This window comes from Anomaloglossus baeobatrachus, chromosome 1, assembly GCF_048569485.1.
Source record: "Anomaloglossus baeobatrachus isolate aAnoBae1 chromosome 1, aAnoBae1.hap1, whole genome shotgun sequence".
Lineage (NCBI taxonomy): Eukaryota > Metazoa > Chordata > Amphibia > Anura > Aromobatidae > Anomaloglossus > Anomaloglossus baeobatrachus.
Window position 1 is genome coordinate 62,803,101 of NC_134353.1, and position 13,164 is coordinate 62,816,264.

At 44.7% G+C, this 13,164-nt stretch overlaps 1 protein-coding gene across 1 annotated transcript in view; it reads left to right on the plus strand.

Annotated features, from left to right (window-relative positions):
* Positions 1-13,164, plus strand: part of NSD2 (nuclear receptor binding SET domain protein 2) — a 235,518-nt gene that overhangs the window by 63,935 nt on the left and 158,419 nt on the right. The window contains exons 7-8 of the mRNA XM_075346808.1: positions 4,775-4,852; positions 9,736-9,836. Coding sequence (XP_075202923.1) covers positions 4,775-4,852; positions 9,736-9,836 — 179 coding nt within the window. The remainder of the gene's footprint in view (positions 1-4,774; positions 4,853-9,735; positions 9,837-13,164) is intronic.

A 13,164-nucleotide genomic window follows, 5' to 3' on the forward strand; every position in this document is an offset into this window, starting at 1 on the left:
CTGTGTATAAATAGGCTAAAAAATTCTGCAGCAAATGAAAAAGCCTAAAATGACCCTATGTGACAGCAGGGGTTAGCGCCCAATAATAAACCCCTCCTTGACCCACATCAGAGGCTTTTTGACCACGGGTGAATGTGTTGGGGAACTGAGACTGTAAAGGTCAAAACTGGGCAAACTTTTTAATGCCAAATTGCAAAAATATTTTTTTTTTAGCCTCAAACAAAGGGTTATTTCGATCTCCAAGATTATGTCCCAATCAGTAAAGAACCCATTGAGTTAAACTTATCCCCTTCCCCCCCCCCTTTGTTTTTTTTAAAGGGATTGTCCCGCTAAAGAAAGTGTAATTGCATGTCCATTAATCATAAGCTACGCAGCTTTCCAGTATTAGGCTCTGTGCGCACTAGTGCGTTTTACCCGCGGATTTGCTGCGGAAATTTCTTGAGAAATGTCTGCAATCTTTGTGCAGACATTTCCCAGCAAATTCTATGAGAAAAAAAAATAGCTGTGCGCACTGTGCGGATTTTTCTCAAGAAATTTCCTTGAGAAGAATTTCTCGAGAAAATTTCTTGAGAAAATGAGCATGTCAATTCTTTTCCGCAGGTACCCTGCGGATTTCGGCAGTACAGCCTGCAAAATCCGCAGGGAACCACCTGCGGGAAAATCGCGGCAAATCCGCATGCGGATTTGCTACGGAATTTTTCCGGAGGTCCGGAAATCTTTCACTCCCAGAAGTTTCTCAAGAAATTTTCTTGAGAAACTTAACATTTCTAGTGCGCACATAGCCTAAGGCTATGTGCGCACGCTGCAGATTTGTTTCTTCAGCAAAAAATGCACCCTCTGGCAGAATACCGCACCTCCAGCAGAAAAATGCACCCAAAAACCGCATGCGTTTTTACTGCGGTTTGGTGCGATTTTTGTCCCTGCGTTTTTGTTTTTTTTTTAATCATTATCAAATGGCAAAACAGGGAAAAACGCAGGGAGCTGTGGAAAATAAGTCGTGCTGCTTCTTTTTGCTGCAGAATGTCCCTTCCATGGTCTAGTGGTAAGCTGGGGGCCTTGGATGTCTGAGCTTGGGAGTTCGAATCCCGATGGACGCTCCTGGATATTTGCTGTGTCATGGTCCAATGGGCTAGTTGACTGGTCTATGATGACGCATAACTGTTTCCATTGAATGGAGAGAGCAGGCGGCGTGTGTATCTGCAGCAAAAAGAAGTCGTGCTGCTTCTTTTTGCTGCAGAATATCTGCACCAAAACCTGTATGGGGAAAAAAAGAAGGAATGTGCACACAGCATTTTGAATTTCTCGTAGACTTTGCTGGGGAAGGACTGCATGACATGTCTGAACACAAACCGCACCAATTCTGCACCCAAAACCACAGCAAAAAAACGCAGTGTGCGCACTGGGTCTAAATAAATCAGCCCTCAATCTGGCTTAACTGTTGAAATAAACATTAAATTATGGATTTACGGCACTCCTGGAGGTTATGATTGGTGCTCAGATAAGGCCAAGCACCATAGCGATTTCGCTGTGCTCCACCTGAGCTGGTCCTTCAGCTGCCGTACTCAGCAGCGTCTCACAACAGACCGTAATATACCCACCTAACACTTATGACAGTTTATATGAGGAAGGTCATTGACTGCCCGAAACGTCAGAAACTAAACACTGCTACTTGAATTACCCAATTAAAGGGATTTTTTGCTTTTACTTGTTGAAATAAACAGTCAGCAAGCCTCTTGCATACATTGTTTCCAGCGTCTGCACGTGACATTGTCCTGTGTCAGATACCAAAAGGAAAAGGGACCATGGAATCTGAGCGTGCAGAAAATCTGGATGCCTTTCAGATCTGAACTATATTAGTTAGTTGCATGGCTTAAAGGGAACCAAACATCAGGATTTTCGTGTATAAGCTGCAGCCAGTGCAGTGCTGGCACTATCAGGCACATTGTGTACATACCATTAGTGGGCAGCTCGGGAGTTTAGGCTGTGAAATTCAGCTTTATAAAGTTTGAAAATTCATGCACTTTTTGATTGACGTGTGCACCTCGCTGCTAATGTCCGGGCGGGTTATGCACGTGTATCCCCGCCCCCCCCGCCGCCTGTTCCTCCCTCTCACTGGCCGTATGTAAATTTCTAATCTTCAGTTACATGGCGTCGGACTCAGCGCCTGCGCATAGCGCTCATCTCCGGCGCCATGTTTCTGAAGCCCACAGTATTCTGGTGCATGAGAGGGTGGTGCATGCGCCCTCGCTTTTTCATATCTGTTGTAACCGCGGGAGCGCGCGTGGTCACAATAGGACTGGAGCACAGCTGATCTTACCCCTATTAGCTGCAGCAGACGTCTGTTACGAAATCATCTGCTGCAGCTAATCTGTAAGATCAGCTGTTCTCCAGTCCTGATGTGCCCGCGCCTGCTCCCACGGTCACAACAGATCTGAAGAAGCGAGGGCGCATGCGCCGCCCTCTCATGCACCGCCCTCTTATGCATCATAATACTGTGGGCTTCAGAAACATGGCGCCGGAGATGAGCGCTATGCCCAGGCGCTGACTCCGATGCCATGTAACTGAAGATTAGAAATTTACATACAGCCAAAGGGAGGGAGGAACAGGCGGCCGGGGGGGGGGGGGCGGGAATACACGTGCATAACCCACCCGGACATTAGCAGTGAAGTGCAGACGTCAATCAAAAAGTACATGAATTTTCAAACTTTAGGCTGTGAAATTCAACTTTATAAACACTCGAGCTGCCCACTAATGGGATGTACACAATGTGCCTGATGGTGCCAGTACTGCACTGGCTGCACCTTTATATAGGAAAACGCTGATGTTTGGTTCCCTTTAATAATGTAACTCCTTCCTAGTGTGCTGTATATTTTACTTCACACTGGGTGTAGGTGTATGGATTTTGCTGAGGAGCTGATCCCGGCCATACCTGGCAGATACCGGCTGTATTACATACCCGGCTTCTGCTTGTGATAGCAGCGACCAGAGCTTGCTCTGATCACTTCTACCAACTCCTTAAGGCTTCTGCTTGTGATAGCAGCGACCAGAGCTTGCTCTGATCACTTCTACCAACTCCTTAAAGGGAACCTGTCATCAGGAATTTGGCTTTCAACCTAAACGTTTCCCCCTCTGCAGCTCGTGGGCTGCATTCTAGGAAGGTTTCTGTACTTTTTGTGCCCCTTTTTAAACCAAAATAAACACTTTATAAACTTGTACCTTTCTGTTTGAAAATCTTGTTAATTTTCCATGGGGGCGGGCCGTGTGGCGTCCGTTGCTGTAGCTTACGCCGCCCCCCATGCTCCAAATCATGCCTCATAACGCCGCCCACTGCGCCGAGGTCCCGTGCACGCCGGGACACCTAGTGACGTGGTCGCATGCACGAGAGTATGGGCGGCGCTGTGATTGCATCGCAAGTGCGCGCCCATACTCTCGTGTGCGCGCTCTCCCCTCTGTACGTCGCTCAGATCCTCTGCTTCTCCTGTGCTCCGCTCCTCCCATCTATTTCCTGCTGCAGGGTACGATGGGAAGGAGGTGACGTCGGGCCGGCGCAGAACGCTGGAGGCAGTGGGGGAGAGCGCGCACACGAGAGTATGGGCGCGCACTTGCGATGCATTCACAGCGCCGCCCATACTCTCGTGCCTGCGACCACGTCACTAGGTGTCCCGGCGTGCACGGGACCTCGGCGCAGTGGGCGGCGTTATGAGGCATGATTTGGAGCATGGGGGGCGGCGTAAGATACAGCAACTGACGCCACACGGCCCGCCCCCATGGAAAATTAACAAGATTTTCAAACAGAAAGGTACAAGTTTATAAAGTGTTTATTTTGGTTTAAAAAGGGGCACAAAAAGTACAAAAACCTTGCTAGAATGCAGCCCACGAGCTGCAGAGGGGGAAACGTTTAGGTTGAAAGCCAAATTCCTGATGACAGGTTCCCTTTAAATGCCACTGTCAATTTCTGACAGTGGCATTTAAGGCGCACATCCCCTGGGGCCAGCTGTAGGGGACTGTTTTTAGTAATACACTTAAATAGAACGGTATTGTGGTTATATAGAACAATAGGAGTCCAATCTTTCAAGGTTTAAGATGATTTAACCAATTTAGTAACTACTGTCAGGCAAACAAAAAAAAGGATAATCAAAAATTGCTGTTTTTCATTCACTGCAACTCTGTCAAAAAAAAAATGCAGTAGAAGGGGATCAAAATATTGTATGTACCGCAAAGTGGTATTAATAAAAACACGTAAAACAAACCCTCAAAAATTTCTAATGTTACGGCTGTCAGAAATGTTAAGTATTCTCAACACTAAAATAGCGCTTTTTAGATCCATGTAAAGAATTGCACTGCTGGGTCATTTTTTTACTTCACAATGAACGCAGCTTTAAAAAATATATATTTTAATTTCCCTGGACAACCCCTTAAAACTTTTAGGTTATAAAATGCTGCTATTAGGAGACCCCATAAATCGTACAATATGACACGTGACTATAAATGAAGTCAGCCAGCCCCCGTCACACACAGCAGAGAGCGCGCCAGATTTTTGGAAATGGTGGTTTAGCGCTGCTCCAAAAGAAGAAAATTGTCTGTGGCGCCACCTATAGGGAGCGACCTGTTAGAGCCCTGACTCATGACTTGGTATCTCAGACCACCCTTAAAAGCTTTGCTGGTGGAGCACAGATTTTTTTTTTTTTTTTGCCTTTTTCTCAGCAATTTGTCATGGAGTACTGGTTAGATGGGGAACAATAAAAAACAAAAAACACTTCTGTATCCTCCCAAGGTACAAAGCAGAAGAGCGCAGAGGACGTCAAGCGAAATGTATGCGAGGAGCGGCCGGAGAGGAGATCAAGATCAAGAAGTAATTGAAATTAATGTTGTTCGTTCATTTCCGATGAGAATGGAAACGCTTCGTAATGGAGCGTAGCGATGGGTTTTTACCTTTTTTTTTTTCTTTTCTTTTTTTTTTTTTTTTCTTTTCAATTTTAATTTTTTACCCTTTTTAAAATACAAAACCCACAACTGCATGTAATATCACAAAGTTGCGGCGTTTGGTTAAGCATCTCTTTTTGGATCTGTGTAATATACTTCCGTCCGGTGCCGAGGAGCTCGCCTTCTTCAGGGTTGCCGGCTTCTGGACACTCACACTTGTACTCTTTACGGCTTCCTTATGAAGAGACTGCTTGTACGTTTTTATTTTATTTTTTTATTTTTTTTAGTTTTTCTTTTTCTCTCGTGGTTCTCCCCCCACCCACCTACCCCTTTCGTTGTGCAGTCACACGTTGTATCGGCACAGTGGTCCTCCTAATACTTAATGGTAATCCTGTCCATCCTAATAAACAAAAGTCATTTCATCTGTTTTTCTTACATGGAGTAACTATAGTGGTTGTTGCAACTTGCTAGCTATGTCCGAGACGACAAAATCTTCCTTCCCATTCTCTTCCTCCGTTGTGTGCGGGGCGGACACTTCTGGGTGTTTTTAATCCGAGTCGCATGTATTACCGAAATCACCGGCCCGGGGTGATGATGACGGAAGGAAAACTGTGATTATTTATCTGCTGTGCATCCTACGCTTTCACTTTCTTTAAGGTTAAATGGGTGACCTTAGCCAGCAATAAATAAAACAATTGACCTTTTACCTGGCGTTGCTTACGTCCTGTCTTTCTGCACATTACACATACACACCAGCCGCAAAGAGGAAAAAAACCACCGCGCCGGACGAAATCCAGATAAGTGTACCTTTTATGAAAAACTGTGCTGAATGACTTAAAGGGGACTGCGCTGTACCTCCCATAGAAGTATATAGCCTCATCCTCCATCAGTTTTTGCATTCTCCGTAAGGGTTATCCTATTTGCATGTATTTTACAGTAAAAAAAAAATTGCAATTGAGTTTCTATATTAATTTTGCACCTATAGCCATTATTTTGGCTGCAGAATGAGTTAACAGAGTCTCAGTGACCATAAACCAAATCAAAACTGACTGCTTTTAAAGGGATAACCTATTTGCATGTATTTTACAGTAAAAAAAAATGTTGCATTTGAGTTTCTTTAATCATTTTGCACCATTTTTGCACCTATAGCCATTGTATTGGCTGCAGAATGAGTTAACTGAGAGACTCAGTGAGCTCTCTGATTTATGACCATAGACCACATGTAGACTGAATGGCCAGGGAAATGAAAGCCTGTAAAAAGCAAAAATTTGCAAAGAAATGCGATTGTAAAAATAAAATATGGCGCGCCTGTAAAATACCATGCACTTAGCAAAATTTGGCAGTGTATATAGTAGCACAGAGCCCTGTGTACCCCATACTAGTTGGTTAGGTACATGAGCTTATTGGCCAGTCCCCTTTACACACACATTATGCATATTGCCAAATTTTGGAAAATTTCCTACAAAATTTTTTGCTATTTTTTTATTTTTTTTTTGTTTGTTTTTTGTTGGTGTGCTAAATGGATTTTATTCCAGGGCTTGCACCATAAATACACGTTCTGCTAGATTGGGGGTCTTGGCACCAGGATTCCTAAAAATGAAAGGCAAAAGCGCCCAGGCAAGCCCTACTTTCTTCGGCGCTCCATTGGGAGACCCAGACGATTGGGTGTATAGCTACTGCCTCCGGAGGCCACACAAAGCATTACACTAAAAAGTGTAAGGCCCCTCCCCTTCTGGCTATACACCCCCCGTGGGATCACGGGCTGCTCAGTTTTCAAGCTTTGTGCGAAGGAGGTCAGACATCCACGCATAGCTCCACTGTTTAGTCAGCAGTAGCTGCTGACTATATCGGATGGAAGAAAAGAGGGCCCATGCAAAGGGCCCCCAGCATGCTCCCTTCTCACCCCACTCTTGTTGGCGGTGTTTGTTAAGGTTGAGGTACCCATTGCGGGTACGGAGGCTGGAGCCCACATGCTGTTTTCCTTCCCCATCCCCCTGAGGGCTCTGGTGAAGTGGGATCTTACCGGCCTCCAGACTCTGAGGCCGGGCTCCATCCACAGACCCGGAGATCCTGCTGGATACGGAGCTGGGTACCGTCAGGGACAAGGCCCTGCAACATTCAGGTACTCTGTGTCCCCGTACAGACAGGCACAGACACACTCCAGCGTTGCTGGGTGTTCTAGTGCGCCGGGGACGGTAGCGCTGCGCGCTTGGGTTATACTCACTGCAGCTTAGCTTAGTGAGTTTATGTGTGGGGAACTACCGCGCCGGCCGCCACGGAGACTGCGGCGCGGCTGCGACTTGTGGTGCGCCGGGGACTTCGCGCCGACCGTGCTTTTACGACGGCAGCGCTTATAAATCTAGTCCCCGGCTTCTGCGGCCTAGTTACGTTTCGTTCCCGCCCCCAGCCCTGTCAGTCAGGGAAGGGGAGAGACGCTGTACAATGATCAGCGCCGAGGGCTGGAGTCTTATTTACATACTCCAGCCCTCTCACTGGGCACAGTGGGACGCCAGTTTCCCGCTCTTTGTCTGCAATGGCGTCTCGGCACAACAACAAGGTCCCGACCTTCATGGCGAGGTCTCGCGATCTGGCGGCAGACGCCTTGGTGCAAGATTGGTCGCAGTTCCAGCTTCCCTATGTGTTTCCCCCTCTGGCACTCTTGCCCAGAGTGCTACGCAAGATCAGGTCCGATTGCCGCCGCGTCTTACTCGTCGCCCCAGACTGGCCGAGGAGATCGTGGTACCCGGATCTGTGGCATCTCACGGTCGGCCAACCGTGGGCGCTACCAGACCGGCCAGACTTACTGTCACAAGGGCCGTTTTTCCATCTGAATTCTGCGGCCCTGAACCTGACTGTGTGGCCATTGAGTCCTGGATCCTAGCGTCTTCAGGATTATCTCAAGGGGTCGTGGCCACCATGAGACAGGCTAGGAAGCCCACGTCTGCTAAGATCTATCACAGAACGTGGAAGGTTTTCTTATCCTGGTGCTCTGCACAGGGAGTGTCCCCCTGGCCATTTGCATTGCCTACTTTTCTTTCCTTCCTGCAATCTGGTTTGGAAAAAGGCTTAGCGCTCGGCTCCCTTAAAGGACAAGTCTCAGCGCTATCAGTATTTTTCCAGAAGCGTCTAGCACGACTTCCTCAGGTACGCACGTTCCTGCAGGGGGTTTGTCACATCGTCCCTCCGTACAAACGGCCGTTAGATCCATGGGATCTGAACAGGGTACTGGTTGCTCTCCAGAAGCCGCCCTTCGAGCCTCTGAAGGAGGTGTCACTTTCTCGACTCTCACAGAAAGTGGCCTTTCTGGTAGCGGTCACGTCTCTTCGGAGAGTGTCTGAGCTAGCAGCGCTGTCATCCAAAGCTCCCTTCCTGGTGTTTCACCAGGACAAGGTAGTGCTGCGCCCGATTCAGGAATTTCTCCCTAAGGTGGTATCCTCTTTTCATCTCAATCAGGATATCTCCTTACCTTCCTTTTGTCCTCATCCAGTTCATCGGTATGAGAAGGATTTGCATTTGTTAGATCTGGTGAGAGCACTCAGAATCTACATCTCCCGCACGGCGCCCCTGCGCCGCTCGGATGCACTCTTTGTCCTTGTCGCTGGTAAGCGCAAAGGGTCGCAAGCTTCCAAATCCACCCTGGCTCGATGGATCAAGGAACCAATTCTTGAAGCCTACCGTTCTGCTGGGCTTCCGGTTCCATCAGGGCTGAAGGCCCATTCTACCAGAGCCGTGGGTGCGTCCTGGGCATTACGACACCAGGCTACGGCTCAACAGGTGTGCCAGGCGGCTACCTGGTCGAGCCTGCACACTTTCACCAAACATTATCAGGTGCATACCTACGCTTCGGCGGACGCCAGCCTAGGTAGAAGAGTCCTGCAGGCGGCAGTTGCCTCCTCGTAGGGGAGGGCTGTCTTGCAGCTCTAACTTGAGGTATTATTTTACCCACCCAGGGACTGCTTTTGGACGTCCCAATCGTCTGGGTCTCCCAATGGAGCGCCGAAGAAGAAGGGAATTTTGTTAGTTACCGTAAATTCCTTTTCTTCTAGCTCCAATTGGGAGACCCAGCACCCGCCCTGTTTCCTTCGGGATTTTTGTTTTTTTCGGGTACACATGTTGTTCATGTTGAACGGTTTCAGTTCTCCGATGTTACTTCGGATTGAATTTGTTTAAACCAGTTATTGGCTTTCCTCCTTCTTGCTTTAGCACTAAAACTGAGCAGCCCGTGATCCCACGGGGGGTGTATAGCCAGAAGGGGAGGGGCCTTACACTTTTTAGTGTAATGCTTTGTGTGGCCTCCGGAGGCAGTAGCTATACACCAATCGTCTGGGTCTCCCAATTGGAGCTAGAAGAAAAGGAATTTACGGTAAGTAACAAAATTCCCTTCTTCCTTCCAAGTCTCCTTGGAGGAGGGCAGCGCTTGTTTGCCCCTTAGTTTAAAAATTTAGCCAGGTGTCGACCCCTATTGATCAAGACTTTTGGCATTAATCTGTGATCCATTTTGCCAGGTAGCATAAATTATGCTTTGAAGTACTGTGTGCCCCCCCCCCCACCCCCCACAGACGGTGGTGCAACCGATGGGGCACAGCACTCGGTGGGTTCCAGTGGTTGGCACATTAATGACACAAGTCTTGGGGCTGCTTCGCTGCTGTTTTTCTTTTTTTTTTTTTTTTTTTTTTTTATACATATGTGCGAATATGGCCTATTGCTATTAGATCTGGCATAGAATATGTGAGCGAATGTAATGAGGGCTGGAGCGACGCGCCTTTCTTATTCCTGGGATTTTCATACACGTTTCACAACCTCCCCCTAAAGGTAGATTGCATGAAAACACACGAAGCCACATAGAGACGGACGGCAAAGCCCCCGACGAGGACGCGGCTCCTAGGAAGAGGCTCCGGACCCAGAATCAGAAGGTAACGTCTTTCCATGTGCTGTAGTATTATACTAACAACGTAGCTCTAACCCCGCAGCCGACGTCACATGAAGCCGCCACACTGACAACTTTTTTTTTTTTTTTATGAATGTACACATGGAGGTCGTGCAAAAATCTGCCGCTAAGACCAACTGGTTTATTTGGATTGGTGTAAAGACAATGCATTCACATAAGAAGGACAACGCACAGAACGGCCACATTTCAGATTTGCTCAATGTAAACATTTTATTAGCACAGTTGAAAACGCCCCATCCTATGAACCATGTCACCCTGATAGATTGCTCCAGCGTCGTGAGCACAAATCTGCAGAATGCCTTACGTTTCTGTCTGCGCTACAAGTAACGTGGTTGACGTCCATAGCGTTCTCCTCTGGGGACCAGAAACTAGAGGAATTCTAAGCTAACCCATTAAGGATCAAGGTTTTTTTTTTTTTTTTTTTTTTTTTTTTTTTGTTTTTGTTTTTTTTGGGTTTTTTTTTGTTTTGCACTTTAATTTTGCCTGATAGTTCGTCCTACCTGCTTGTCATCAAAATGCTTTACCTTTTTGTTTTAATAGTTTTTTGTTTTGTTTTTTAAATAGGCACAATTTTTCCTATTCCTTTTTTTTTTTTTCCTAATCTTCTTCCAAAAGTCCAATTTTTTTTTTTTTTTTTTTTTTTTTTAACCCCTCGACACAGCTGTGTGAGGGCTTGTTTTTTTGCGGGATGAATTGTGCTTTTGAATGACACCATTTATTTTTTCATATGATATAACCGTAAGCAGGGAAAAATGGAAAAAGTGAAATTCTGCAATTGTTTTGGGTTTTATATTTACAGCATTCATTTTACCATAAAACTGACCCAGCAATACGATTCTCCAGGTCAGAACAAATATGTAGATACCAAACCTTTTTTTTTGTTTTTTTATTTTGTTTTTTATTTTTTTTTTTTTTACGTGGTGAAAAATTCAAAAACATTTGGGTGGGAAATCTTCCTCGTATCATGAGTTTCCAAGAGCTGTAACAGTTTAAATTTTTTGATATGGGGCTTTGAGAGCTGTTTTCTCTGTGCTGCCAGTTATTCTATAGATATTTTGGAATATATGTTTGTTTTTCTTTGTTTTTTTTATTTGGTTATTACATTTTTTTTTCATCTGTTGCAGCAGCTAAAAAAAATGCAATTTTTTGCTTTTTTTTTTTTTTTTTTTTCCCCCTCTCATTACATTGTTTACTGATTTGGTTTAATTTATTTTATACCACCAAAATACTTGTGGCTTCGCTCACAGAAAATGTTAAATTGTTGATCACACTCGCTAAGGTAAAATTTTCAGTTTCACCCTGAAGTTGACATCTTCAGTGTTGTTGTTTTTTTTGTTTTTTTTCTTGTTTTTTTTTTTAAATCTTTTCTTTCTTTACAAATTTGCCACAACACTGAGAACAAAGGCCAGTCACTGGTATTATGACCCTTAGCAATCACCTCACACTGATCAGATATATACTCGCATGTATACACGTGTGTGTGTGTGTGTATGTGTGCGTGTATATATATATATATATATATATATATATATATATATATATATATATATATATATATATATATATATATATATACATTGTGTATGTGTGCGTGTATGTATATGTGTGTGTGTGTGTGTGTGTGTGTGTGTGTATATATATAAATATATATATATATATAATATATTAATCTCGTATATAATTTATATTCATAGTGTATGTGCGTGTATGTATATGTGTGTATGTATATATATTATATTATATTATAATCTTGTATATAATTTATATTATTCATAGTGTATGTGTGTGTATATATGTGTGTATGTATGTATGTATGTATGTATGTATATATATATATTACAGCTCTGGCAAAAAATGAAGAGACCACTGCAAAATTGTGTTTTTCTTCTTTGTATAGGTATATTTTAGAGTGAAATGTAAATTGTTCTTTTATTCTAAATTGTTCTTTTATTCTATAACTACAGACAACGTCTCCGAATTTCCAAGCAATGAATTTTTTATTTATTTTCTGAAAATGAGAAATGGTCAAAATAATAAAACAATGCATTGCTTTCAAACCTCAAATAATGCAAAGAAAACAAGTTCATAATCTTTTAGAAACAACAATACTAATAATGTTTTACCTCCGGAAGATTCAGAAATCAAGATTTTGTGGAAGAACCATGATTTTTAATCACGGCTTTGGTGCGTCTTGGCATGAATCAAGCCACATACAAGGTTATCCTGGAAAAACAGTTGCTTCCTTCTGCTCAGGCAATGTTCCCCCAACTCTGAGGACTGTTTTTTCCAGCAGGACAATGCGCCATGCTACACAGCTGGGGTCAAGTCAATGTGTGGATGAAGGACCACCACATCAAAACCCTGTCATGGCCAGCCCAATCTCCAGACCTGAACCCCATTGAAAACCTCTGGAATGTAATCTAGAGGACGATGGATAGTCACAAGCCATCAAACAAAGAAGAACTGCTTACATTATTGCACCAGGAGTGGCATAAGGTCACCCAAAAGCAGTGTGAAAGACTGGGGGAAAGCGACGCATGAAAGCTGTGATTAAAAATCATGGTTATTCCACAAAATATTGATTTCTGAATCTTCCTGAGGTAAAACATTATTAGTATTGTTGTTTCTAAATGATTATGACCTTGTTTTCTTTGCATTATTTGAGGTCTGAAAGCAATGCATTGTATTGTTATTTTGACCATTTCTCATTTTCAGAAAATACAAAATGTATTGCTTGGAAATTCGGAGACGTCAGTAATTTATAGAATAAAAGAACAATTTCTTTGTCGCTCCATTGGGAGACCCAGACAATTGGGGTGTATAGCTACTGCCTCCGGAGGCCACACAAAGTATTACACTTAAAAGTGTAAGGCCCCTCCCCTTCTGGCTATACACCCCCAGTGGGATCACTGGCTCACCAGTTTTGTGCTTTGTGCGAAGGAGGTCAGACATCCACGCATAGCTCCACTGTTTAGTCAGCAGCAGCTGCTGATTATGTCGGATGGAAGAAAAGAGGGCCCATACTAGGGCCCCCAGCATGCTCCCTTCTCACCCCACTTTTGTCGGCGGTGTTTGTTAAGGTTGAGGTACCCATTGCGGGTACGGAGGCTGGAGCCCACATGCTGCTTTCCTTCCCCATCCCCTTTCGGCTCTGGGTGAAGTGGGATCTTACCGGTCTCCAGGCACTGAGGCCGTGCTCCATCCACAGCTCCTGGGAATCTGCTGGACATGGAGCGGAGTATCCTCAGGGACATGGCCCTGCTACGTTGAGGTACTCTGTGTCCCTGTGGGGA